Source organism: Chenopodium quinoa, unplaced genomic scaffold (assembly GCF_001683475.1).
Source record: "Chenopodium quinoa cultivar QQ74 unplaced genomic scaffold, ASM168347v1, whole genome shotgun sequence".
NCBI classification, from domain to species: Eukaryota; Viridiplantae; Streptophyta; class Magnoliopsida; order Caryophyllales; family Amaranthaceae; genus Chenopodium; species Chenopodium quinoa.
Genome location: NW_018743292.1, coordinates 6,433,298 through 6,458,695, shown reverse-complemented (window position 1 = coordinate 6,458,695; position 25,398 = coordinate 6,433,298). Strand labels below are relative to the sequence as shown.

Sequence of the window (25,398 nt, the reverse complement as noted above, 5' to 3'; positions counted from 1 at the left end):
TTTTCGAATTATTGGTGATGGCTGGTGGTGGTAGGTGGTTTTCGGGGTGGAGGTGGGTGGTTTACGGTGGAGGTGGGTGGTTTACGGTGGGTAGGGGGGTATGCGTGGTAGGGGGGCAGGGGGTGGGCTGGTGGTGTGGGTTGGTGGTGGGGCTGGGTTAGGGTGGTGAGCAGGGGTGTGGGCAGTGGTGGATCTGGGTGGGGTAAGGGTTAGGGGTGGGGCTGTTTTTTATTTTATTTTTTTTATTGACTTTTCCGACGGAAAACCTCTCCAACTCCGACGGAAATTTCTGTCAGAAAATTACGACGGAATTTCAATTAAAGTCAAAAAAGCGCCGACAGAAATAAATCTGTCGGAAACTAGCCTACCGACGGAAATTCCGTCGGAAAAGGTCGAATTTCCTACAAAGAGTTTTGCGACAGACTAATTTCAACATAATTCCGTCGGAAGACCATATTTTGACGGAATTCCCGATGTTTCCGACGGATTTTTTCCGTCGGAATCAAGCTGTTTTCTTGTAGTGAATGAGCTTATTCTGTGACAGTCAGTCGGCGTTGTACATCGCTCAAATCCGGTCTTCCATGAGCGCACTAAACATATTGAGGTCGATTGTCATTATGTTCGTGATGCCATTCAAGATGGTATTATTCGTCCGTCTTATGTGAAGACGACGGATATTTCCGAGACAATGGGCTAAGTTTAGGCCCTTGGCTTAGGTTGTATATAAACCTTGTTTACATAGCAATACAAACTAAGGATTCACATTCTAGGCAGGAAATGTAACACTTATTTACACACGGCCGCATTTGATAAGTGTAACACTTATTAAACCACGGAGGAAGTAATTAATTTTATACTACGTAGCATTTAGCTCACATAAGTGTTACTTACAAATTATTGTACAACTGTACTGGTCATTGGAAGAAAGATTACACTGGACACGTAAATTAAATTAAAAAAACATGAAGCAAGGAGCAAACTAATAGTACATGTCAAAATAAAATGTGACAGTTGAGGATTAAACTTAGTTTGGGGTGGTAAACTTGTAGGAGGCATAGGATAAGGTACCGAGGCTCCAACTGCGGTGTATGAGCTCCGCCTTCGTAGTTTCCCCGGCAGCGCCCAAGGCTACATGCAACGGGTAGAAATGATCAGGTGATGGATGTGCCTTTCTTGCATGAGGCGCTTTTTGTAAGAAGTTATTCACATCTTCATGCCTACAAAGTTTTTTGAAGGAGAGAAAATCATCACATCAACATTGGTCTAATTACAATAGTATTACAGTGGACTAATAACACTTCCAAGTTAATAACACCACCAACATTTGAAAAGCAGAACCATAAATTCAATGTACAAAACATTTACCAAATATAATATCAATTTGTCACATTATCCCAATAACCCCGTAAGCTAAAAGCTATAGTTCAAGTTTACTAGTAAGTCCTTTCAAACTCGAGCTAACATTCCTAAATTTACTCAATCAATCAACATGAACTATTAATTCGAGATGAATAAAGCAGATAAGAAGCCTAGAACAATACATACCTTCCACTGATCAAAGCATCCTCAAGCCATTTATCAAACTCGCCGGCCCATGGAACGACTTCTTCATCTTTAGCACCCCATCTGAGGTCCCTCAAGTTATGTGTGGCGCTTCCAGAACCAATGATGAGAACACCTTCCTCCTTAAGCGGAGCCAATGCTCGGCCCATGTTATAGTGGTACGTAGCGTCCTTGTTCATTTGGATAGAGAGCTGACAAACAGGAATGTTAGCCTCAGGGTACATAAGCATTAGAGGCACCCATGCACCGTGGTCAAGCCCTCGTTTCTTGTCTATGTGCACGCGCTTGATTCCAGAGGTTGTCAAAATCTCTTGCACTCGCTTTGCTAAATCTGGAGCCCCGGGAGCAGGATACTTGAGCTGTGAACCGGTAAAAATGTTGATGTTATTAACACTAGCATATTGCGCCTTCCTTTATTTGCATAATGACATATGCGCCTTTTTAAAGTGCATGATGACAAAATCACACATCATTTATAAAATTCTTGGTAGTTTGGCTTCTCATACAAAATCAAATCCTCCAAATTAATGTGTGTACTATTTAAAATCCAATTGTTTATAGAATTATTAGTAGGATAGCAATTGGTTGAATGTCACACTTTACACGAATAATACCTTAGAGTCATGACTCATAACTCATAAGTCTCAAATCTCACCAAATGTTTGTAGGAGTGCACTCTAAACAAAGTTACGTACAAACTATAACAATTGAAACTAAGAAATTAACAAAAAAAAAAAATCTCACCAAATCTCCAAAAGATACTTCCTCTGTTTTTTAGTTGATTCCATTTGACTTTTATATTATTCACAAACTATACTTTGATAGATTTTTGTGATTTATACCTACGATAAAACATAGTCAAGTGAGATCTTGTTTGAATTGTCTCAATGTATATTTTATTGATATCAACTTTTATGTGTCGAGAATTAGAGATATTAATCGTTAAAATAATGCGTTGACAAACGTGATAAAAAAAAGGTGTTAACTAAATAAAAACGGAGGTAGTATAATGCAATGACCGACCAACTTCAATTATTCATTTCTTTTGGCCTGGACTACCACCACCATTATTAATTTGTTATCACATTCCCACCAAATTTCTGCGAAAATTATTTTACTCTAAATTTATTGGAACAAGAAAAGGAGAACATTCCCCACCCATATTATTATTTTGAGGAAAATGATAACTGTGACTGTTAAGGTTGTATATAAGAAGATTAAAAAGAAAGATTAAGAATTATTAAGCATTAATAATGCAGATCGATTTCCTTCAAAAAAAAAAAAAAATGTAGACCGATGCTTGATTTTGTTATAAATCCTCAAAATCATACAGCATATCATTTCAGAAAATATATACTTCGTATAATCAAAGTAGCAATTATTTAAGGTCATTTATAGAATGAAGTTCGAGTTGATGAACAAGAAAAGATCTTATCCTCATTATCGAGGATCTCGACCCAACTTGAATTTTTATTCCAAAGTTTGTATCTTTATTTTGGACTTTATTTTATTGGCGAACAAATTTGAACTTCCTATGAAATTAGATTTTCAACAAATTATTTGAGAATTTTACTTTTGGAAATTTTCATAAACAGTTGATCAACCAAACAAAATTAGACTAATAAACAATGTTAACTATTACATGTAAAAGTAAAACTTTCTAGAAAAAACTATTTCCAACGTTCTACCAACTACGAACTAAATATGTTTACTAAAATAGTACGAGTACTCTAATACATCAAATCAAATGAAATATCATGTTCAAAATTGTTCACCAAAAAAAAATGTACAACACCACGTCTTATTCTATACTACCATTGGTCCAATACTTAAATTTTATAATACGGAGTAAGTATTTTCAAATTCCAAAAAGGTTACGTGTAACATATTCCTTTCAACAAAGACGGCAATTCCACAAATATTCACATAAAAAGATATTCCAAATTTCTAAACAATAGACAAAAAAGAGAAATATAATGAAAGAAATAAAATTAATTACCTTATACATGGGAGCAGGAAAGCCGTAAAAATCGTAGATTGTATCAGAAACATCAACAGAATTAACAGTTGGTTCATTTGTTTCCCAGTGACCTGAAATAATGAGAATAGATTTTGGTTTTTGATCAAATATTTTTTCTTTCCAATTCTGTAAAAAGTGTCGAGCAGGTAACGAATCGTCGATAGAAAGCGTTGGTGAACCATGCGATAAATAAAACGTCTGGTTTATTTTATCGGCGCCCATTTTTGTCGTTTTTTATTGAATAATTGGCTAATAAAAAGATTGTGAAGAGAAGAAATGTGAAATAGAGAAGATGATGAAATTTGGGTTTGGTTGAAAATAAGGAGAAATAAAGATATGAATTAGAAGAGTAATTTGGGTTGCCAAACTTGCGTTGTCGAGTCATAGTTTTATAGCTAAAGGAGATGATGACATATAAGCTGACCTTTTCGATATTGCGTTGAGTTTTCACACTTCATTCATTTCGACGTTGATTTTTTTAATATTTTTAATATTTCATAATTTTTGCAACTTTGAAATATTTTATGGCTTTGTTTGGCAAATAGCGGTTGGTAGGTGGCTGATTCACTTGGCTTGTTTGATCAGCTGAAATGTTTGGCTATTTATAATGGCCTTGTTTGGCAAATGACTGTTGGCGGTTGGTTGGTTCACTTGGCTTGTTTGACTAATTGGAATGTTTGGCTGTTTATAATGGCTTTTGAAATTGGTTGTTTAAACCGGCTGTTTATAAAAGTATTTGGTAAATTTAGTTGTTGGTTGTTGGCTGTTTATTAGATAATTTGTGGGTCAACAAGTCAAAAGCCAACAAACAAAAAGCTACTCAAAGCAGCTTTTTCATTTTGGCTTAAAAGCTACTCAAAGTAGCTTTTTCATTATGGCTTTTGAAATTGGTTGTTTAAGCCGGTTGTTTATAAAAGTGTTTGGTAAATTTAGTTGTTGGTTGTTTGCTGTTTATTAGATAATTTGTGGGCTAACAAGCCAAAAGCCAACAAAAAAAAAAAAAAGCTACTCAAAGCAGCTTTTTCATTTTGGCTTAAAAGCCAACTTTTTCGCTGAATAAAAAGCCAATTAACAAACACTTTTTTTGACTGTTTGATCACATAAAAAAACCAAAAGCTAACAAAAAAACCATTTATCAAACATGGCCAATGACTTTTGAAATTGGTTGTTTAAGCGGGATGTTTAAAAAAGTGTTTGGTAAATTTAGTTGTTGGTTGTTTATTAGAGAATTTGTGGGCCAACAAGCTAAAAACCAACAAAATAAAGCAACCCAAAGCAGCTTTTTCATTTTGGCTTAAAAGCCAGATTTTTCGCTGAATGAAAAGCCAATTACCTAACACTTTTTTTAGCTGTTTGACCACATAAAAAAGCCAAAAACTAACCAAAAAGTCATTTACTAAACGTGGCCTATATATCACACATAATACTCCAAAGTTACAAAAAATATGAAAAGGAGGTAGCATTATTTTTAATTTTTTCTTTTGATGTTTTTTTTTAAAATAATCTTTAATATTAATGGGTTTCAATGCGTTTTCATGTGAAATCATTTTTTATTGGATTAATGAGTAGACAAGTAACTATTCTTCCAACTCAAAAAAAAATAAAAAATAAAAAAAACATTAAAAAACATAAAAAAAATTAAAAAATAAGAAATCTTACTTGATCAGTTTTTCCCGTATAAATCACAATATTTTAATACTTTATTCTTGTGGTCAAAGGAAAATATGTAAAAAAAAAAAAATTAAAAAAAAAAAAAAACAATGTAAAATACCTTTTTTTGGTCCAAAATTGGATCAAAGTCATCTAATTATGTAATGTTTCAATCAAAATTTAATTTTATTCATGACCATAGATTTAGTATGATTAGACCTCATATGTAGTGACTCAACAGGGTCATTACTCATTAGTGTAAGTAAAGTCTTCAACATAGGTTTCTTTGAGCCAATTATATTCATTATGAACAAACTTACAAGCTACTCCGTAGGTCCCATATTAATAGGTATAATCCCATAATTTGCATTGTTGAAGAGAATATCAATGTGCTAAAAAAACACAACAATAGTGTAACAACTAACAAGGTGAACATCAGCTGGATGTGAACATGTAGGAGCCATATGACATGGTGCCATGATCCCAGCTATTATGAATGAGCTCTGCCTTCCAGTTTTCACCGGCGGCTCCCATGGCTACATGCAATGGATAGAAGTGCTCTGGCCATGGATGCGCCAATTTCCAGTTAGGTGCTTTGGCTTCACATTTATTCACCTCTTCATACCTGAAAACAGAGCAAATCATAGTTACATACTCGTAGCAAAGACCAATGTTTCGGTAGTAAGGTTTTTCATCAAATCTTAAGGGAAATTGTTTATAATGCAGTCCATGAGAAGCATATCCTCAGAGCCTTAATCACCATGCTCACCAAAATGCTTCTTATTGAGTTGCTAAATTTGTACTCATGAAAGAACCAATGACATTATAGTTTACAGTCAAGACAAGAACAATAAAGATTGACTCAGACAGACTACAGGTCAAACAGCATTCCTGAGAGGTTTCCACTTACTACCTTATAAAGCATCATGGAAAAAAAAAAAAGGCAAGATTCGCACACAGAACAGGTGCAGATGATGTGCTACGCCGCGAGCACCATAGCATTTCACAGTCAAGTACATTATGAATACGTGTATAATATCGTGCCATATCAGTGCACACAACATTCTGTACATGTAGAATTTCAATAAAAAAAGACCCGAGGACTAGTGACTAGTGAGGTTACCTTCCATTTGTTAGAGCTGTTTCAAGCCAGCGATCAAAATCTGCAGCCCAAGGTGCAACTCCATCATAAAAATGAGGGGTACTGTTCGAAGGGTGTGTTGCACTTCCAGAACCAATGATGAGTACACCTTCATCCTTCAGAGGAGCCAATGCTCGTCCCAATTCGTAGTGGTATGCTCCATCCAAGTGCGATTGAACAGAGAGCTGACAAACAGGGATGTCAACCTCGGGATACATGAACATCAGAGGCACCCATGCACCATGATCCAGCCCACGTTTCTTGTCAATGTGTACAGTTTTGAACCCTGACGTAGTAAGAAGTTCTTGTACCCTCTTTGCCAAACCCAGAGACCCTGGAGCTGGATACTTGAACTGTTAACCAAATGAAAGGTATGTTATCATTTTAATCCTTCTTCACTCTGTAACTTATATGTTTAGTAAAATATCGCTTAAATAAAACTTTTCACCCTAAAGTGCAGTTGTATCATCTCTCTGTTCATGATTTTAATCTGATTCAAGTGCATACGCGGACATTTGAGTGCATACTAACAAGTGGAATTTAAAAGATGAACCACTCCATTTCAGAATGATATGTAAATATCTCATGCTCATAACTCTTAAGCCTAATAGTATGCCGTACGCGGACAAGACAGTTTTCATCACTACATAATTGTCATTCCCATTTGAGATCTGATCGTTGACCATACAATCATACATTGGCTTTACCTTTCATGAAAACTACAACAAAAGTTAGCTAGGGGAAATCTTTACAATATCCCTAACGAATATACAGGAGTTATTCGGATTTTCTTGACTAGTTAGGGACATTCGTATACAAATAAGTGATCAACGCTAATTACTAACTAGCATTAAACTAAATTATCATATAAATCATTCGCAACATTTACCTGGTAAATTCTATTGTACAACCGGTTGATAAATCGTACGAGTAAATGCTAATAGCCCATATTAGAGGATCAATAAAGCGGAAATTACAATAATTTCCGTAGGGATATTTGATTCTTAGTTTCTTACCATACATAATAATAAGTTAATAACGTTTCATTGATCTTTTATCCATTCAGAAATGCATTTTTCTGTCAAATATCCTACTAAAAACAGTTGAATGATACCCTTGTAGAAGTTACTACAAACGGATAAAACTCTAATTTGAGGTCCTCATCTTTGACAAATTCCATTTATAACTACCCAGATAATTGCATTCTCCAATCTTTTTCCCAAAATTTCAGTAAGTCACACATTTCAATAACCCAAACAACATTCAATGTAAAATGAAAAATTATTCCTTTCATAGAGATAAATAAATAATATTCCAACTACAAACATAATACCAGTAATAAGTTAATTACCCAGATATTAAAACCCCAAAAAAGGAAAAAAAAATAAATAAATAAATATCCAACTATAAAAAAAAAGGGAGGAGAAAAAAAAAACCTGATACATGCGAGCAGGGAAGCCATAGAAATCATAGATGGTAACATTGACGTCCACAGAATTAACAGCAGGTTCATCAGTTTCCCAGTGAGCTGAAATTACCAAAATAGTCTTTGGTTTCTTGGAATACACTTTCTCTCTCCAACTTTCTAGGAATTTCCTTGAAGGTTTTGACTCTTCAATAGTCATCATTGGAGTTCCATGAGATATAAAAAACGTTTCTTTGATGCTTTCTTCTCCACCCATTTCTTTCAATTTGGAATTAATCAAGAATTATGGTGAAGTTTTTTCTTTTGATTTGTGGAACTGTAGAATGAAGGAATTTTAAGAATATATGGTGGTTGTTGGAATTTATGGCATAAGAGGAGGAACATGTTAGAACTTAGAAGATCATCATTTATTTATTATAAAATCCTGTTGAAAATGATCTTACGCTATTATTATAAGTGACTAAGTATTTGCCAACAAAGCATTCAAAAGTCCACCAATAATCCAAATTTGTATGGGTTATGAACTTATGGGTCTATGATATACTTCGTATGCAGGATAACAAGCATTATTATTTTAGAAACTTATAACAAAATTACTCGTCAATCGATGGTATATTGATCAATGTTCGTGTTAAATATAAAATATTTATTTTTCTTTTACTTATATATCATACTTGTATATATACAAGGTTTTTTATATATACATTTTTTTTTTTCATACACTTACTTATCTTTAAAGTTTCCTTGGTTTATGAATATCCAATAAATGAAGAAAACAGAAAATAAAAAAATGGAGGCAATATTATTCTTATTCCATATTGATTTTTCAAGATAGATTTTTTGATGGCACAATTAAGTTTGGAATAGCCTCTTAATATACAAAGGACTGGACAAAGAATTTAGAAGGTAAATAAAAAAAATTTGAGAGAGATAAGAAAAGGATGGTGTGACAGGAAATCAAATCTATTATTTCATAATTAAAATAATTAACCAACCATTTTCAACATGAAACAGTTTCCTTCTAACAGGAAGAAAAAATAAAACTAGCAAATATAATCTGAACAAATAAGTAATACACAAAGCATGGAGTGAAAAACAGAGAACATACAAAATTAACCGGGCTGCTGATATTAATCGAGCAAAATGAAATATCTGAAATCAATACACATCAGGATCACCGGATTAGTTCAACCATCGAAGATAGGAGTCGCACAAGGCTCAAAATTTCATCATTTGTGTGTCCACAAAATTTGCCAGGGCAATTACTTGGCTTTGCATCATGCTTCCTCTAAGTTTGGGTAACCGTTCACCATCATTATCAAACCCTTGCACAAAAAGAATGCTTACCTAGCTGATATCAGAATCAATCAAACAATGAATTTAGGAAAACCTTTTCTCCAATTTACGCAACTCTAAATGACCACAAAAAACACCATTCTTCACCCAAGATTAGTGAACCATATCATGATTTCAATTTCTTCCTCAAATGCAGCCTTGGGGCCTTGCCAAGCAACTTAGCACCTGCTTCAGCATAATTCCTAAGCTTTTGTATGATCCTTCTTTCACTAACACGAAGGACCAATGAATGGTACAACTTCCTTTCTGTACTACAGTCACATTTACTTAAGCTCTCCATATCATGTTCCAATGAGCTTGTGCCATACAAGCCCTCTCTTATATCAGCAAGGGATATTAGAGCCTTGCGGACACTCTTTGTCAATAACATATCAGTACTCATTTCAGATATTTTCCCCTGCAAAATTGTTCCTGCCTTGGATGTATTTAAATGATTAGACTCGCTGGGATTTCCTTTTGAGGCTAAGGTGAGATCCAACTTAGTATATGTTTCTTCAGGCAATAAGACTATATAAAGCAAAATTAATAGCTCAAGTTGGGGTTCCCCTTCATATGAGATCTCAAAGTATTCTGAGTTCTGGCTTTCACAGCCGGAGTACCCCAGCTTTCTCCATAAAGACAGTCTTGCTCTGCTGTGACGACCAGAAAAGAGAGATGAACTCCATTGAAGCACAAGTTCTAAGTCAATATTGATAATGTCAAAAGGATTATCTAGTTCTGTAAATCCATATCTATGCAGCAACGCGGCATTGCCCACATACCCATACGTGTTAAAGACCTGGAAAATTAAGAGAAGTCAGAGAGGAAACCCATGTTTGCATCCATAAATCTATAATGGTTTCTTAAAACTTCTACCCTTCATAACTCACCCATTGACAAGGATATTGCCACACATTCAAGAGGGGGGAGGGGGGGGGGGTGGGTGGGGGGGATGGGGTGGGTAATCCAGATGGAAATGCATTATCTAGTGAAAGATATACTGTACAAGATGCTAACCTCTGAACCAGCTTTGACATCTTTCACAAGAATCATTTCTAATACCAAGGGATTGTCTACTGTCTCTTCAGAATCTAATTTAGGACCATCTGAAGAACTCTGAACCACTGAGGCACCTGACAAGCCATTCTCTTTAGACGAAGATAGCCCAGTTGAGATTTCATCACTGCTATCAATCTCATCATCATCAGTCACACTCGCAACGCTGTCATCAGATTCATCAGGTAACAATGCAGTGGTGAAGTGCACATCCTCAGCTCCAGTCTTGTGATTAAAACTATTTATCAGGAGGAAATTTTGCATTCTTAAATCATTAAAAGTTACAAACATCTAAATTTCTTGTATACATGTCAACTTGTCAAGTGATTGTGATAGAAAATGAGAGAAGGTGGATGAATGAGTGAATTTGATTAGCAAGCAAGTGAAGCAAAATGTTATCATGGATTTCGCAATAATTTAAACAACTCTCCATTGTCACTCAATTTAGATATCTGCAATATGTTAGAATCAATCATTCATTGAGGGAAGAAGAAGTGCATAACTTACAGATCTGCTAAAGGAACCATACCAGCACCATGGTAATCATCTATTTGAAAGGATCGAGATGCAACAAGACTTTTTGCAGCAAAGTAATCTTCAACACCAAAAAAACTTGAATCAATAACAAATTTTTCTGAGTGAATTAGAGGTAGAATGCATTCTTTCCAGTCCTCATAGACAAGAGCCTTGTCTTCTTTCATTGTCTGCCTACATGTGACAAAAATCATCACAAACAGAAAATACGCCATCTTCAAACAATAATAGACACATTTAGAAAGACAAACCAAGAACTTCAACTAGATTGTGTTAAGCAGAAATAATCTATCTGAAGCAAAGCTTCACGTAAGTAAAGAAAACAGTCGAAATTATCACTAGAAGCTCAAATTATGAATTTTTTGCTATTTAACAATGAGCTTTCCCAAAGAATCTCTAAAAGAAGCTGAATTTAAGTAATTAGCTTTATATTAAACAATTCCTGTTTCTTATTTCCTTGTTTTCTCCATTCAAACATCAAAATTCACATACTCAAACACAAAACCATCACAGGTTCTTTAAAACTACCTATTTCAGACAGTAACACAATTATAAAAACCAAAGCCAGCTCAAGAAAAGTCCTGAATACATTACACATTAAAGACATAAATTCAACACAATTTGATAATGTAAGTCAATTACCTAAACAACAACCAACTTAAAATCAATATCTGCTCAAATTAGACAAACCCCAAAAACAAAGCAAACACAGCTGATTAAAAAAAAAAAAAAAAAAAAAAAAATGAGCCATGATAACTCGCTTAGTAGGTTAAAGTCTTGGAGAACGACACAGATACCTCTAATTAATCGTAACACATTTACATTGCCAACATACTACATTTCTGAAACAAATTAAAAACTGAAACATAAATTATAACCATTGTAATAAATTAAACACCGAAAACCAATAAATTAAGAAATGAAACAAACTAAGAATAGGGGAGAGAGAAAGAGGACCTTATGAAGTTCAGTACCAGAAAGAAGACGACCAATATCATCCAAACTCCAAACCAATGGCAACGGTTCAAACTTAGGCAACAATTGAAGGTAACCATCCCAATTAGAGTTCGAACCCAAGCTTCTCTCATACATAACCGCAACACAAAGCCCTAAACACCCATCAAAATCAGCGTCTTCAATAATCGGCGAAGCGGAGGAAGTTCGAATCGTTAAGCAAGCATTCTTAGGGATTGTAGCAATGAGGTCTCCTTCTTTGAGTTCGGATTTTGATTTGACGCAGATTCCGGTGGTTTCAGTGTCGAGAAATTCAAGGGCGTCGCTGAATTGAATGCTGTTTGAGGTCATCCAGCGCTTGAATGCTCGAAGACGCCTGTTGAGGGGAGAGAGAAAGTGTAATGGAGGAGTGTGAGAAGGGGATGGAGATGGAGAAGGAGATGGAGGAGAGAGAAAGTGTACCTGGACGCCATTGTTGCAGAGGATGGAGGTCGTCTTCGTCGTCGGCGGGAGTTTTGAGAGGGCCGTTAAACGGGATTGCATGGGTTAAAATTAGGTCTTTTTCAAGCCCCAATTTTATTGATTGTTTTTTTTTTAAGTAATTGACTGAATGACTGGTTTAGTAGTTTTATATTGACAACCGTGCATTAAATGAATTGGGTAACTCTATATTGTATACTACTCTATTTAAAGTTTATAAACTTGTAAAGAGCACTAAAAAAATGGTCACACACTCACGGTATAAGATGGTAATATTTTTAAGCCTTTAACATAAGATGGTAACATGTAAATAAACAAAGTACTTCGTAATATTTTTAAGCCTTTAATATAACGTCTTACTAAGTTTGATACGGAGTAGAAATTTGAGTTTAATGATGTTTTTATGAGTTTCTCAAATAAAGGCTTAACTCATTCACGACGCGTAATAGTCAACCCATCTAACAATTGTTAAAATTATCAATTAAAGTTTTACTCACTTGGTAATATTTTTACTTCAAATCGAATTGAGGTCATTCAAACATTCAATAATATGGAGTGACACTTCTCATATAACTCATGATCTATTGTTATATTTCGAATAAGGGTGATTCTGAACACGTGCAGGGTGGTTTATCGCACATGACTTGAAAGAGGCCCCAAATTTGATATTTACTAATACGAAATAAAGAGAAAACTTGTTGATTAATCATCTATCTTCAATTTTATCATAAATTTGATGATTTTGTAAAACAATTTTGTTAAAATCTTTAATGATGATTTAGGGGGCCAATTTTACAAAGTTGCGTCGGGCCAATGTCATTGTTAACATTTGTAGCCCCACCTCTCCTTTCGAATTATACGTAACCATTAAAATTTGTTTTCTTTAGAAAGTGATTTTCTAAGAAAGATGTTTTCCATCAAAACTAATGGATACTTAATGATTGATTATGATACTTAATGATTGATTATCAAATACCTTAAACCCGAGTACCTAACAATTAAGATTAAGTTTAATTTTGTCTCAAACAAGTGAGATGTATTGCTAACAGTTCAATATATTGTAGCATGCAATGATAAGCAATTTATTCATTACATATATTGAAGAAAACAACAGCAAATTAAAACGATGTTATAATTACATGTCATACATTTAGCTGGAAGTGAATTTGTAGGAGCCATGTTTCAAGGTACCACTAGACAAGACACCATTAGTCAAGACACCAGAGTACCAACTGCTATGTACAAGCTCTGCCTTACAATCTTCTCCAGCAGCACCAATGGCGACGTGCAATGGATAAAAGTGATCCGGCATTGGATGTGCTAGTTTCCAGTTTGGTGCTTTCGTCTCACATTCATTCACTTCTTCATACCTTAAAATCATAGTTCAAACCATAACTAAAACGTTAAAAGATACAAGTAACTTTTATTTTTATACTGCCTATGTCTTAATAACAACAACTCAATCATAACACCATAATATATGCATCACATAAGTTACTCCATATTGTATAAGCTTATTAAGCAACAAGATATCATAAATTGTACACTAGGTAAGCTAAAACTACATAATTTTGCACATATTGATATTAAACTTATAACTCTAAAATATTAAAGTTACCTTCCACTAATTAGAGCAGTATCAAGCCAAGAATCAAACTCTGCAGCCCATGGAGCAACTCCATCACCATCGTGAGTGGTATCCCATGAAGGATGTGTTGCACTACCGGAACCAATGATGAGTACACCGTCGTCTTTGAGAGGAGCTAATGCTCGTCCTAAGTTGTAGTGGTGCATTCCATCAAAGTGTGGTTGAATTGAGAGCTCACATACAGGGATGTCAGCTTCAGGATACATCAGCAAGAGAGGTACCCAGGTTGCATGACCAAGACCGCGTTTTTTGTCAATGTACACGGATTTGAACCCGGATTCATTGAGAAGTTTCTCTACCTTTTTTGCCAATTTTGGTGCCCCAGGAGCAGGGTACTTTACCTGGTTTTTAATCAAATTAGCAACAACTATGTTATGCTTCCTATATACTTTGGTGACATCATTAATCTTTCAGTTCAGTATAATAAACTACATTATAATAAATTCACAGTACAAAACAAATTTGATCATTGATGTAAACTATCACACCAATCATAGTTGAACTGAAAAGAGGCCAGGATAGACATTTGGCTAGTTCTCCGACTTTCAAGTGTGAAGTTAGCAAGGGTTGAATTTCACCAATTAAGTTAATGTTCCTAAATTCTCTTCTTGTCCTAGTCTTCCCAGGACGACGGCGCCCCCATTACTCACTGTGGCAGTTTTGTAAATAAAATGTACCACTTTAGTCACGGTGGTACATTTTATTTACGAAATGGATGATAAAATTGTACCACTTTAGTCACGGTAGTACATTTTATTTACGAAAGTGCCACTGTGAGAAACAAAAACATTTCTCACAGTGAGTAACAGAGATTTATTGCTTATAAAGGTTGACTTGACTTAAAATGAGAACAAACCCTCTAAATCACGATGTACCAATGCTAAGCCTAAAAATCATGTATGTAGTCCAAGAACATTATAAAGAGGAACGGATAGTGATATAGGATTATACATAGACATGGTCTACTTCCTACAGACTACCTAAGCTTTGACTTTTATCTAACTTTACCAATTAAGTAAGGTGACATCCACATAACAATAAATTGAAAAACAAATACAGATACCGAAAAGAGGGGTGAGAAAAATGACCTGGTACAAGGAAGCAGGGTAAGTAACACCTTCATAATCATAGATAGTATCATTGAGATTAACAGAATTTACAGCAGGTTGATCAGTTATCCAGTGAGATGAAATGACCAAAATACCCTTAGGCTTCTTAGAATAGACTTTTTCTTTCCAACTTTTAAAGAATGAATGTAGTGGATGTGCCTCCTCTATAATCAACTTTGGGCAACCATGTGTTATGAAGAACGTTTCTTTGATCTTTTCTTCTTCACCCATCTTTCCAGTTTATGCAACCATGTGTTATGAATTGTTGGATTGTTGACATCACTTCTCTAGTGGCTTATTTCATGGAGTCAGTACTCTAGATAATGAGCTGTAGAATATTGAAGTGTGATTATGACAGCTAAACTATAATATTGTAATACTTTCCGATTTAAAGTTGACCAAATAATTGTTGGTTTTAGGTATTTTAAAAATTGAACAATTATTGAATGTAATATATGTGATATAAGGCTAGCTCTTTAACTAATAGGCACGACCGCATGAGGTCAGGGTCAAATCTCACCAAGTTCAATCACATTATTAAGTTAGTGTTGTAGCTCAGTAAGTACGTCCACTGTAATGCAAGAGAGTAGTTTTATTAACCTTGAGGAAAACTATGTTGTGTAATGTGAGATTTCATAATGGGTCACTCAAAACAACAAATAGATTACTCAAGATTGGGCTTTTAGTACCTCTGAAACACTAATGATGATATGGGTATGGATTAATTATAGACTTTGTATTGAAAGGAATTATTCTCTTCATGCATCGATAAAAGAAAATAAGAAATGCACATAAATTTCTTGCATGTCCAACAATGTGCATAATTTTACATTGGAGCAAAATCATGCACTCATGTTAATATTTTTCAACATTGAAGGAAATAGCCCAAAAAAAAAGTTACAATGAAAGTTAAATGGAAGTGAACTTGTAGGAGCCATGTTTCAAGGAATTATCAGAAAACCAACTGCTATGAATAAGCTCTGCCTTACAATCTTCACCAGCAGCTCCAATTGCAACATGTAATGGATAAAAATGTTCCGGCATTGGATGTGCTAATTTCCAATTTGGCGCTTTAGTTTCGTATTCATTCACTTCATTGTACTTTCCATTTATTAGAGTTGTTTCAAGCCATGAATCAAACTCTGTAGCCCAAGGAGCAACTTCATCATAATGAGGTGCATCATATGCAGGGTGTGTCGCGCTCCCAGACCCAATGATGAGTACACCATCATCCTTGAGAGGAGCCAATGCTCGTCCCAAGTTGAAGTGGTGTGTTGCATCCAAGCGCGGCTGTACTGAGAGCTCACATACAGGGATGTCAGCCTCAGGGTACATCAGCATGAGAGGTGCCCCTGTTGCATGATCGAGCCCACGTTGTTTGTCAATGTGCACAGATTTGAACCCTGATTTGGTTAGAAGTTCCTGCACCTTTGCTGCTAAATTTGGAGCTCCTGGAGCCGGGTACTTCAACTGGTAATTGAATAAAGAGCTATGTTAATTTCCTTACAATATAACTTGGGTTATAAAGAACAATGAAGAGCATTGTTATCTTGTTACAAATATTTTAAAGTTGCCTATATAAGCTTGTAACATAAGTTTTTTTCATGTTAGATTCACATAATATTCAACCATTTTACCTTTGAGATGAGTTTAGTCCATCATTAGCTAGAAAGATAAATTTTCTTGGTTGTATAGTCCCTTTAGGGAGCGAAAAGTAGTGACACAGACGAGATTTGATCATATGTCATATATTCTTAACAACTTTACCAGTTTCATTAGCTAGTTTGGCATCTAGTCAACTAGTAATTAATAGTTTCACTCTATTATCCAAAATAGAGAAAAATAAAACACAAAAGGAAAAATAGAGAATTGAGAAAGACCTGGTATAAGGGAGCAGGGTAAGTAATGCCTCCATATTCATAGATAGTATCATTGAGAATTACAGAATTACCAATAGGATGATCAGTTAACCAGTGAGCTGAAATGACAAGAATAGCCTTGGGTTTTTTGGAATACACTTTCTCTTTCCAATTTTTTGAAAAATGGATGTAAGAGCACTAGCAATGGTGATCATTTTTTTTGCTCATGGACATTTTTAGTGAGGAAAAAAATGATCACCAACCACAATGTTGAGAAATTGGTGAAATCCAAAAAAAAGCCCATGAGCAAAACCAAAAAAGCTCAAAACTTGAGCATTTTTATTGATGAACAGTAACCCTTGTGGGCCCCACAACAGGCAGACCCACTTTAAAAAATTTCGGTCCAAAACAATCAAAACGGCGCGTTTTGATGAAGTAGCCTCAAAGGCGCGCCTCAAAACGCGTCGTTTTGAGATTGCAGATTTTTTTTAAAAAAATGTTGAGCTTCTAACGCGTGACAGCGGAGTGGCGAGTGAGGAGATGACACGTGGCATGTGCAGCTTCCTAGCCAATCAGAAAATTATAGCCGTTTACAACGGTTATATATTTGTAATCTATTTTCTGAAAAATTTATTTTGTAAAAAAAAAAAAAAATTACCAACGGCCATAAAATTAAATTCTCTATAAATAGACATGCATTTTGATATATTTTGATATAATTTCGTAAACACTTTAAATCCTCCACATTTTAATTTTCTTAAAAGTATTTTAAATTTGTAGAAGAATATTGTTGTTGCAATTCACCCATATTCAGGTAAAAAAAAAAATTAATTTTTAAAATCAATTATATAATATAATTAGTATATATGTGATTTTTTGAAAAATAAAATAAAATTGTAGGCCATGTAATTATATTGCAATATGTAATTGAACAAAGTTGTGTATATTTTCTCCATAAATTTCTAAATTTGTAGTTATTAAAGTGTTGCAATTATTGGTTAATTTTTTAGCTATATATAAATGTAGTTACGTAATAAAATTAGTATATATGTGATTTTATGAAAAAAAAAATTGTGATACACGAAATTATATTGCATTATGTAATTAAACAAAGTTGTGTATATTTTCTCCATAAATTACTAAATTTGTAGTTATTAAAGTGTTGCAATTATTGGTTAATTTTTTTTATATATAAATGTAGTTATGTAATAAAATTAGTATATATGTGATTTTTTTGAAAAAAAAATCAATATTATAGGCCACGAAATTATATTGCATTATGTAATTAAACAAAGTTGTGTATATTTTCTCAATAAATTACTAAATTTATAGTTATTAAAGTGTTGCAATTGTTGGCTAATTATTTTTTTAAATATGTACATGTAGTTATGTGTTAAAATTAGTAGATATGTTATTTTGTGAGAAAAAAAATATATTGTATGGCATGTAATGTAATTGCATTATGCAATTGAAGAAAGTTGTTGATATTTTTTTGGATTTGTTGTCATTTTAATTTGTTTTTTGAGTAAATGTTTGTAACGATATTTATCTTTTGTTTTTTGATGCAGAATCTTTTAATCGATTCAAACAACCCAAATTTCCGTCAACAATTTCGGGTTTTAGTGATGATTTCCTAACTAATCCCGAGTTTCAATTGTTCTTGCAAAGAATGGGCAATACGTCTTCGAAACCACCTCCACTGCATCAGACCCCCACTGAGTTTCCCCTACAAAACCCTGCTAATGAAGATCGTACACCTGCAACTGATCATGATAGTAACACACAATTCGATGAGAGCGAAGAGGAAAGCGTACCAGAGACGCCGCAGTATCCTCCACCAGTTCGCATACTGGAACCCAACCAGGTTCCTGCACGAGCGACCCGTATTTGGTCTGTTGCGGAAGATGAAGCTCTAATTGGGTTTGTACTTGCAGATTAGCGAGGATGCTATTAAAAGTACAAGCCAGAAAGCAACTTGCCTATGGCGCAATGTACACGCAGCATATCAAACTTTGCATACGCAGAAGCTGCATATAATTCCGCCAAGACCTATTAAGAGTCTGACGTCGCACTGGAGAAGGTTGGCAGCGGACACACTGCAGTGGATATCTTGCTATGATGAAGCAGGTAGACTTCCAGAGGGAGGGAGTGGTTACAGTGAAGCTGGCCGTATGAAAAGTGCGGCGAAGCTTTTCCATCTCGCCCAAGGTCGCAATTTCACTTTTCCTCACGCAACTGAAATGCTTAATAAGGATCCAAAGTGGAGGCCAAAGCTGAGATGGTCAATGTCATTGAAGGAAAGAAAAGCCGCTTGTGATGCTAAGGAGCAAGGTAGTGCTGGAAGTGGGAAGAGGTCCAGAGATGATGTAGGGGATGAAACCCCTCCGGATGGTTTTTCATCTGGCGGTTTACAACGACCCGAGGGTGTCAAGAAAGCAAAGGCGAAGCGTAAAGGGAAAACAGTAGCAACAGAAAGTGGTTCGTCTGAGCTTAGCGAACGAATGAAGGAATTTGCTACAATTCGCGAGAGGGAGGCCATTCTGAAGGAAGAGAGGATCAAAATTGAAAAGGACAAGGAACAGAGGAAAAGGGAGGAACTTGACATTCATAAGATGAAAACCTGGTTTGATATGGTGCAAGCTCTGAAGAATCCGCCTACGCCACTCACTCCTGAAGAAGAGTCGTACAAGAATTTTTTTACTGGGTAAATTACAAGGCTTTTAAGCATGTTTGGTTGTAGTAGGTCTACGCTTGTATTAGATAAGTTATTTAGTCTTTTATTTTTAAGTTGTATTAGTGGTGTGGTTAATTGCAATGTAAGATGTACACTTGTATTCTGATTTTCCAATATTGAATGACAAGTTGTTTAACAAGTTGACTTAAGTTGTCATTCATACCGACATAATTGCTTTAATTCTTTATCACTGTGTAGTCACATTTTTCTGATTTCACTTTATCAGAATGCTTTAACTTTGTGTCATTGATACCGACATAATTACAATAAATCTTTGTCATTGTATAGCCACGTTTTCCTATATTCACTTTATCAGAATGCTTTACCTTTGTGTCATTGATACCGACATAATTGCACTCAAGACTTGTCACTGTCAACTAGCATAGTATACCTATTCAGTGGTTGAAAATTTGATTCCTGTACTTGGTGTGGTCATTCAGATTTGTAACCACATATTTATTTGATATTTTTGCTATATATAGTAGGCATGGCACATATCCACAACCACACCAATTCATCAAGTAACAATATTAATACGTGATGTATTCTAGACCATCATCAAGCTCAAGTTCAAGTTCATCTTCTTCAAATACTGAAGAATATGATCAACTTGTTGATGAACTCTTCACACACCAACCCCCATCTGTCCTCATTCCCCAAACACAATCCCAACACACTTCAAAAAAACCTAGAGGGGGTACGAATAGAAGAGATAGGGAAATTGGACATGCTAGGTTGTTTAATGATTACTTTTTCGATAATCCTGTGTACAACACCACCCAATTTAGAAGAAGATTTTGTATGCAACGACCTTTGTTTGTACGTATAATGAACAAGGTCGTTGAAGGTGATGTTTACTTCCAGCAGCGTAGGGATGCAGCTGGAAGGTTAGGTTTATCACCACTGCAAAAATGTACAGCGGCGATAAGAATGTTAGGCTACGGCATGGCTGCGGACGCCGTGGATGAATACGTTCGAATCAGTGAGTCAACCGCTCGAGTTGCCCTTCAACGTTTTTGTACCGGGGTCATTGATCAGTTCGGAACCGAGTACATGCGAAACCCTACAACTGATGAATTGGCCAGAATACTGCATCAAAATGAACTGCGTGGTTTTCCAGGCATGATAGGCAGCACTGATTGCATGCATTGGGAATGGAAGAACAGCCCAACGGCTTGGAAAGCGCAATACGCCGGTAGGAACAAGAAAGCAATGCTGATACTGGAAGCCGTTGCAGATCAGGATTTATGGATATGGCATTCCTTCTTTGTTATTCCTGAATCTTGTAATGACCTTAATGTCTTATACCGTTCCCCAGTGTTCGATGAGGTTCTGCATGGTCGAGCTCCTCCGGTAAATTTTACAGTTAACGGCCATGAATACAACATGGCATATTACTTAGCCGACGGTATTTATCCGAAGTGGGCAACTTTTGTTCAGGGTATCACAACCCCTCAACTTCAGAAAGATAAAATGTTCGCTGACCACCAAGCTGCTGCTCGAAAGGACGTTGAAAGAGCATTTGGTGTTTTGCAAGCTCGATTTGCAATAATACGAAAACCGTCACTGGCGTACGATGAGGACATATTGCGAGACATAATGAAAGCATGTATCATTATGCACAACATGATTGTTGAAGATGAGCGCCACAACTACACTCGAGCCGAAGTTCTAAGAGCCTTCTACGAAGAAGATCAACAAGAATTAACACCAGCATCAACATCTACAACGCCACCGTTTGAATTCAACGTAGGCCGACCTACCAACTTTGACTTCAACGCATTTCTACAGCGAAAAGCTTCCCTCCGTGACAGAAAAAATCATCTATCTCTGAAACGTGATTTAGTCGAACATATTTGGCTACGATACGGGCACGTAATTAGGGAGAAATTAGCACGACTTTAATAAAGCCAAGTACTATGGCGTAGCTACTTTTCCGTACGCAGTCGAGTTATTTTTTAATAGTTTTGTTTATTTTATTTCTTAAGTTTAATTACGCATGACGTTGCAAATGTTACTGGTTTCTAGTGTTGTACCGCTTTTTAAAATAAATAAAAATATTTAAGAAATTTTGAGCTTTTTTTTACAATTATTTCATATAACGTACTTAATTTAACGACAAATTTTAACGATTAAAAGGATACAAATAAAAAAAACAAATTAACCAAATTTAAACTAGTTTTTTTTTTGGAGTAATATTGTTAAAATATAAATGAAATAAATAAATAAAGAAGTGTTGTGTAGGAGAGAGAAAGCAATGGTGGGGTATTGAAAAAGTAAGAGAGAGAGAGTGGTGGGTGAGCATTTTTTTTGCTCACCATTGGGAGAGAAATTGTGAAAAAAATTTGTCCATGAATAAAACAGATTTGTTGAGAGAGAAAGTGGGTAGAGAGAGAGTGGGTGAGCATTTTTTTTGCTCACCATTGAGAGTGGTCTAAAGGGTGTAGTTCATCTGTTATTAACAATGGGTTTCCATGGGTTATGAAAAAGGTTTCTTTCATAATTTTCTCTTCACCCATTTTTTTTAGATGAAATTATATGATTGATTTTCAGTTTAGTTAATATAATGGCAAGTTTATGATGCCTTCCAAATTATAAGATACAAATTAGCAGGTGGATTAAATGGAGTCAGTCTTTAATTTATTTTTTGTTTGTTAATTTTCTTATTTTAATTTGAAATTGAATGTTATTTTTGGCATTCATCCCTAATTACTATTTAAATCAAACTATGAAACTTGAATAATACATCATTTGTTTTTTTTTTTTATGCATAGGTTCAAATATTTTTGGGGCATAGTGTTAAACTATTGGAATGTTAACATCAATTCCGCGGCAGCATATCATGACAAGCTAGTTGTATAATTCAACTTGATCATTTTTAGTGAAGATCGAGCAATTTAATATTGGAGTATGATTTGGACAAGTAATCATCTTGGTTTTGAACAATTAATTCATTGTTTAAAAAGGCATCAAATTGGTTAATGAACAAATTCAACGACCATAGTTTTATAAATACAAAGAAAAAGACTTGTGATGAGCAACTAACATTTTTATATCCTCTTAATTCAACATTTATTTTCCATTTTTGTAAACAAGGATTCGGTGGTTTCAGTCTACTGTATTAGCAGTCATATCTAAATGGCAGAATTTCACTTCATAAAAAAAAACCCTTCAGATAATCAGATCTATTTACAGCAAACACAGATTTATGGCTCATGGATGAAGAAAACGATATACTTTATACAGGGTAATAAGTAATAACAGTTCAAGCTTAAAGAAAGCTATTGTGTACCTAAAATTTTATAATTGAAGAATATAGTGTATGAAAATTGAGGAGCCGCACACCGCATAGCTCAATCAATATTACCATCCGAGGCATTGGCAGTAATGGTTCCGAGGCATACAACAGACCTTTTCTCAATTCACGGTCACTCTTGTAACGGTTATTGATGTGTGGACTGTGGTTGCTGTGGACTGTGAAGGGTTTTAAGACTACTGCTAAGCAACTTAATGTGAAATGAAGACAAGTCATTCATATCAAGAACTAACTGGGAAGAATACAGCTTATATAACTGTAAATGAAAATCATTAATCATACAGCATGTACCGGACTCCACTTATGGGATTAAGACTTTGATTGACTGATTGATTGATTTTGATACATGTACCGGAACACTATCATATCATGATTCATGAATTTTTATTCGGAGTAAAATGCCAAACTATAATTTGCTGTGTATAATCCATTCTTTCTCTATTATATTCTGTTGTGTTAGTACTTAGTAGAGTTTTTACTTTCCTATATTATAAAGAAGCATCTGTATGGGTTTTCGACAGTTACGTATGTACTTTATCCTTCGCATCAAATATCTCTCTCAATCATCGCATCTTATTTCTGAACCTTCAAATGTAATAGCTGCAAAACAAATATGAAAACCCAACCTTAATAACAAAATATAAATGCAGTAATCAGATGCATTGCAATGCCAGCTATTAAGTTAACTATGCAACTTCCACTAAAAAGATATGCAAAAGTGAAACTAGGGGCAAAGAGGAACCAGGAGATAGGTATTAAATTTCCTATACTCCAAATGCACAAGGCCGTCTATTTAGCTCCAAATGCATAATTAACAGATAATTTGAACTTGAATTATAATCATCTCTTTTATGTATACACACTTTACCTTTCCATTACCTAATTCAAAACATCAACTACTTCAGTAGAACTGAAGACAATATGAAAGGGTGCCATTATTGACACCTTACTTTCCAAGGCATACATACGGCAAGTCGGCAACCAAGACCGGGAGAATGCATCTGATAATTTTTTAAAGTGTTGGCGATCCTTTTAGCTAGAGATTACAGTAGCTTATCAAAAATCTAAATCACATGTATTCCTGCATGCACAGAATGCATTATAGATCTGTAAGATAAGATGTGTGTTACAAATCTTTTCATAATTCATGCTGTTATACTTTAATAAAAACATACTGATAAAAGTGAAGGCACATTTTAATGGAATAATCATGAACATGATGATCCTGCACTCCTGCAGTCTTTACATAGAGAAGTCATCACTTGAGTGAAATTATGGTGAGATGAACTGAGGAATTATCCCCTCGATTATCTGCTTTAGAGATGAAGATGAGATGAGAGCAGATATTAACCCCCTAGGTTAAGGACTAATGGATGACCATAGACCATCACACTCTTCAAGTGTTTCTTTAGCTTTGATAGCCACTAGAGAGAGATAAATAATCATTTGAATCCTAGATACATAGATTATGGCCTGAGCACCTGCTAGTAAGAGGAGCAGTCGTTCACTCGTTCACATTCCTTAGAGCTAATGAGGGCTATGAGTTTTTCTAGCTTAGGTGCCTCAGGGAGTAAAGGCTATGTGTCTTAAGCATGCCATTCGGATTATATTCAGCTATTTAAGTCGGTCTACGAAATGACTTGAGAGTTTGGTCTTCAACACATGACTACAGAGTTCAGAACTAAGAAATGTGGCATCTAGGCTTTGAAGCCAAGCACTGCATACGCTACCACTACATTACTACATGAGGCATAAGGCATAAGCTTTGGCTCAACCAACTAACCCTAGAAGTTAGCAGATCCTCTAAAGAAACAACATAAGCTTAGCAATAATGCATTTTAGGATTTCATCCAAGGTAAGCACATGCATTTATAATTCTATGCTAGCTAATTTGACAGCACATTCAAATTTCAAATTCTGAAGCAGCACAACTGTATAAGTTTTCCTCAGCAATGTACATGAGTAAATTTTGTTCTTTAGAATGTATGTTTTAGGATGTATGTCTGAAGTATGAAGTATGAGCAGTGCTGTCCATTTTCAAATGAAAAATCAAACCTTATGAATTATTATGGAGAGTACTATTATGGATCAAGCATTGGACGTGCTCACTAACCAGTTAACTCCAGGCAAAAAGCAAATCTGAATTGTGTTAAAACTTCTTCACCAACTTGAAATGCAGAAGCAGATTAAACTAATTGAACGCAAAGAGCTGATAATTGCAACAAGAACATAAGCCATGCACCATATGACAGCTGACAAGATTCTCGAAACATCTGAATTGGCCATGCAAATCTGACATGCAAACAGCATATAAAGTGGTCAAGTAAAGCAAATGAGTAAACAAACATGGACTCCTATCCATCACCACCCACCAAAGAAAGATAAAGAATGAGAACTTGATTCTATGAAATCCATATAGTCCCTAATTCAATTCTGTTAGGCAAATCCATATTCATGAACTGCAATTCTTCATGTTACGCAAAACCAATTTCATGAATTGCAATTCTTTCATTTGGATCTAGTCAGACCAGAGGGAGGGGAAACATCAGCACATCACAATTTCAGAAGTATGT

General features: G+C 35.1%; 5 protein-coding genes across 6 annotated transcripts; all 5 read right to left on the bottom strand.

Annotated features, from left to right (window-relative positions):
* Positions 1–822: 822 nt before the first annotated feature.
* Positions 823–3,966, bottom strand: LOC110736697 (extradiol ring-cleavage dioxygenase-like). Its single transcript, XM_021916994.1, has 3 exons — positions 3,563–3,966; positions 1,546–1,922; positions 823–1,217 (listed from the first exon to the last, which is right to left on the bottom strand). The coding sequence occupies exons 1-3, from the start codon at positions 3,803–3,805 to the stop codon at positions 1,025–1,027; spliced, it is 813 nt and encodes a 270-aa protein (XP_021772686.1). The 5' UTR covers positions 3,806–3,966; the 3' UTR covers positions 823–1,024.
* Positions 3,967–5,518: 1,552 nt separating this feature from the next.
* On the bottom strand, positions 5,519–8,663 carry LOC110736696 (4,5-DOPA dioxygenase extradiol-like). The gene is made up of 3 exons (XM_021916993.1): positions 7,811–8,663; positions 6,357–6,727; positions 5,519–5,858 (listed from the first exon to the last, which is right to left on the bottom strand). The coding sequence occupies exons 1-3, from the start codon at positions 8,054–8,056 to the stop codon at positions 5,669–5,671; spliced, it is 807 nt and encodes a 268-aa protein (XP_021772685.1). The 5' UTR covers positions 8,057–8,663; the 3' UTR covers positions 5,519–5,668.
* An 84-nt stretch (positions 8,664–8,747) lies between these two features.
* LOC110736694 (ribosomal lysine N-methyltransferase 3-like) lies at positions 8,748–12,381 on the bottom strand. Of its 2 annotated transcripts, XM_021916989.1 has the most exons (5): positions 12,142–12,381; positions 11,683–12,055; positions 10,699–10,895; positions 10,153–10,429; positions 8,748–9,934 (listed from the first exon to the last, which is right to left on the bottom strand). In XM_021916989.1, exons 1-5 carry the CDS (start codon positions 12,150–12,152, stop codon positions 9,263–9,265), a joined length of 1,530 nt encoding a protein of 509 aa, XP_021772681.1. In that variant the 5' UTR covers positions 12,153–12,381; the 3' UTR covers positions 8,748–9,262. The 2 variants fall into 2 exon arrangements, with proteins under 2 accessions (XP_021772681.1, XP_021772682.1); XM_021916990.1 differs by lacking the exon at positions 12,142–12,381 and having other exon boundaries at positions 10,699–10,899; positions 11,683–11,927.
* Positions 12,382–13,136: 755 nt separating this feature from the next.
* Positions 13,137–15,236, bottom strand: LOC110736695 (4,5-DOPA dioxygenase extradiol-like). Its single transcript, XM_021916992.1, has 3 exons — positions 14,896–15,236; positions 13,778–14,148; positions 13,137–13,529 (listed from the first exon to the last, which is right to left on the bottom strand). The coding sequence occupies exons 1-3, from the start codon at positions 15,145–15,147 to the stop codon at positions 13,310–13,312; spliced, it is 843 nt and encodes a 280-aa protein (XP_021772684.1). The 5' UTR covers positions 15,148–15,236; the 3' UTR covers positions 13,137–13,309.
* Positions 15,237–15,825: 589 nt separating this feature from the next.
* Positions 15,826–24,157, bottom strand: LOC110736693 (4,5-DOPA dioxygenase extradiol 1-like). Its single transcript, XM_021916988.1, has 4 exons — positions 24,144–24,157; positions 21,943–22,032; positions 16,797–16,962; positions 15,826–16,386 (listed from the first exon to the last, which is right to left on the bottom strand). Exons 2-4 carry the CDS (start codon positions 22,026–22,028, stop codon positions 15,826–15,828), a joined length of 813 nt encoding a protein of 270 aa, XP_021772680.1. The 5' UTR covers positions 22,029–22,032; positions 24,144–24,157.
* Between the last annotated feature and the right edge of the window lie 1,241 nt (positions 24,158–25,398).

What these genes read in the sequence shown, in the direction of transcription:
- LOC110736694 (XM_021916989.1), bottom strand. An exon ending in ATGGTTCCTTTAGCAGATCT is followed by an intron (nt 10,430 to 10,698) that starts GTAAGTTATGCA and finishes CCTGATAAATAG; the next exon opens with TTTTAATCACAAGACTGGAG. An exon ending in ATGTCAAAGCTGGTTCAGAG is followed by an intron (nt 9,935 to 10,152) that starts GTTAGCATCTTG and finishes TTAATTTTCCAG; the next exon opens with GTCTTTAACACGTATGGGTA.
- LOC110736696 (XM_021916993.1), bottom strand. Translation starts at nt 8,056, where the DNA reads ATGGGTGGAGAAGAAAGCATCAAAGAAACGTTTTTTATATCTCATGGA. An exon ending in TCCCTGCTCGCATGTATCAG is followed by an intron (nt 6,728 to 7,810) that starts GTTTTTTTTTTC and finishes TTTGGTTAACAG; the next exon opens with TTCAAGTATCCAGCTCCAGG. An exon ending in ACAGCTCTAACAAATGGAAG is followed by an intron (nt 5,859 to 6,356) that starts GTAACCTCACTA and finishes CTCTGTTTTCAG; the next exon opens with GTATGAAGAGGTGAATAAAT.
- LOC110736693 (XM_021916988.1), bottom strand. Translation starts at nt 22,028, where the DNA reads ATGGGTGAAGAGAAAATTATGAAAGAAACCTTTTTCATAACCCATGGA. An exon ending in GATGAACTACACCCTTTAGA is followed by an intron (nt 16,963 to 21,942) that starts CCACTCTCAATG and finishes GTGCTCTTACAT; the next exon opens with CCATTTTTCAAAAAATTGGA. An exon ending in ACCCTGCTCCCTTATACCAG is followed by an intron (nt 16,387 to 16,796) that starts GTCTTTCTCAAT and finishes TTCAATTACCAG; the next exon opens with TTGAAGTACCCGGCTCCAGG.
- LOC110736695 (XM_021916992.1), bottom strand. Translation starts at nt 15,147, where the DNA reads ATGGGTGAAGAAGAAAAGATCAAAGAAACGTTCTTCATAACACATGGT. An exon ending in ACCCTGCTTCCTTGTACCAG is followed by an intron (nt 14,149 to 14,895) that starts GTCATTTTTCTC and finishes ATTAAAAACCAG; the next exon opens with GTAAAGTACCCTGCTCCTGG. An exon ending in ACTGCTCTAATTAGTGGAAG is followed by an intron (nt 13,530 to 13,777) that starts GTAACTTTAATA and finishes TATGATTTTAAG; the next exon opens with GTATGAAGAAGTGAATGAAT.
- LOC110736697 (XM_021916994.1), bottom strand. Translation starts at nt 3,805, where the DNA reads ATGGGCGCCGATAAAATAAACCAGACGTTTTATTTATCGCATGGTTCA. An exon ending in TTCCTGCTCCCATGTATAAG is followed by an intron (nt 1,923 to 3,562) that starts GTAATTAATTTT and finishes ACCGGTTCACAG; the next exon opens with CTCAAGTATCCTGCTCCCGG. An exon ending in GATGCTTTGATCAGTGGAAG is followed by an intron (nt 1,218 to 1,545) that starts GTATGTATTGTT and finishes AAAACTTTGTAG; the next exon opens with GCATGAAGATGTGAATAACT.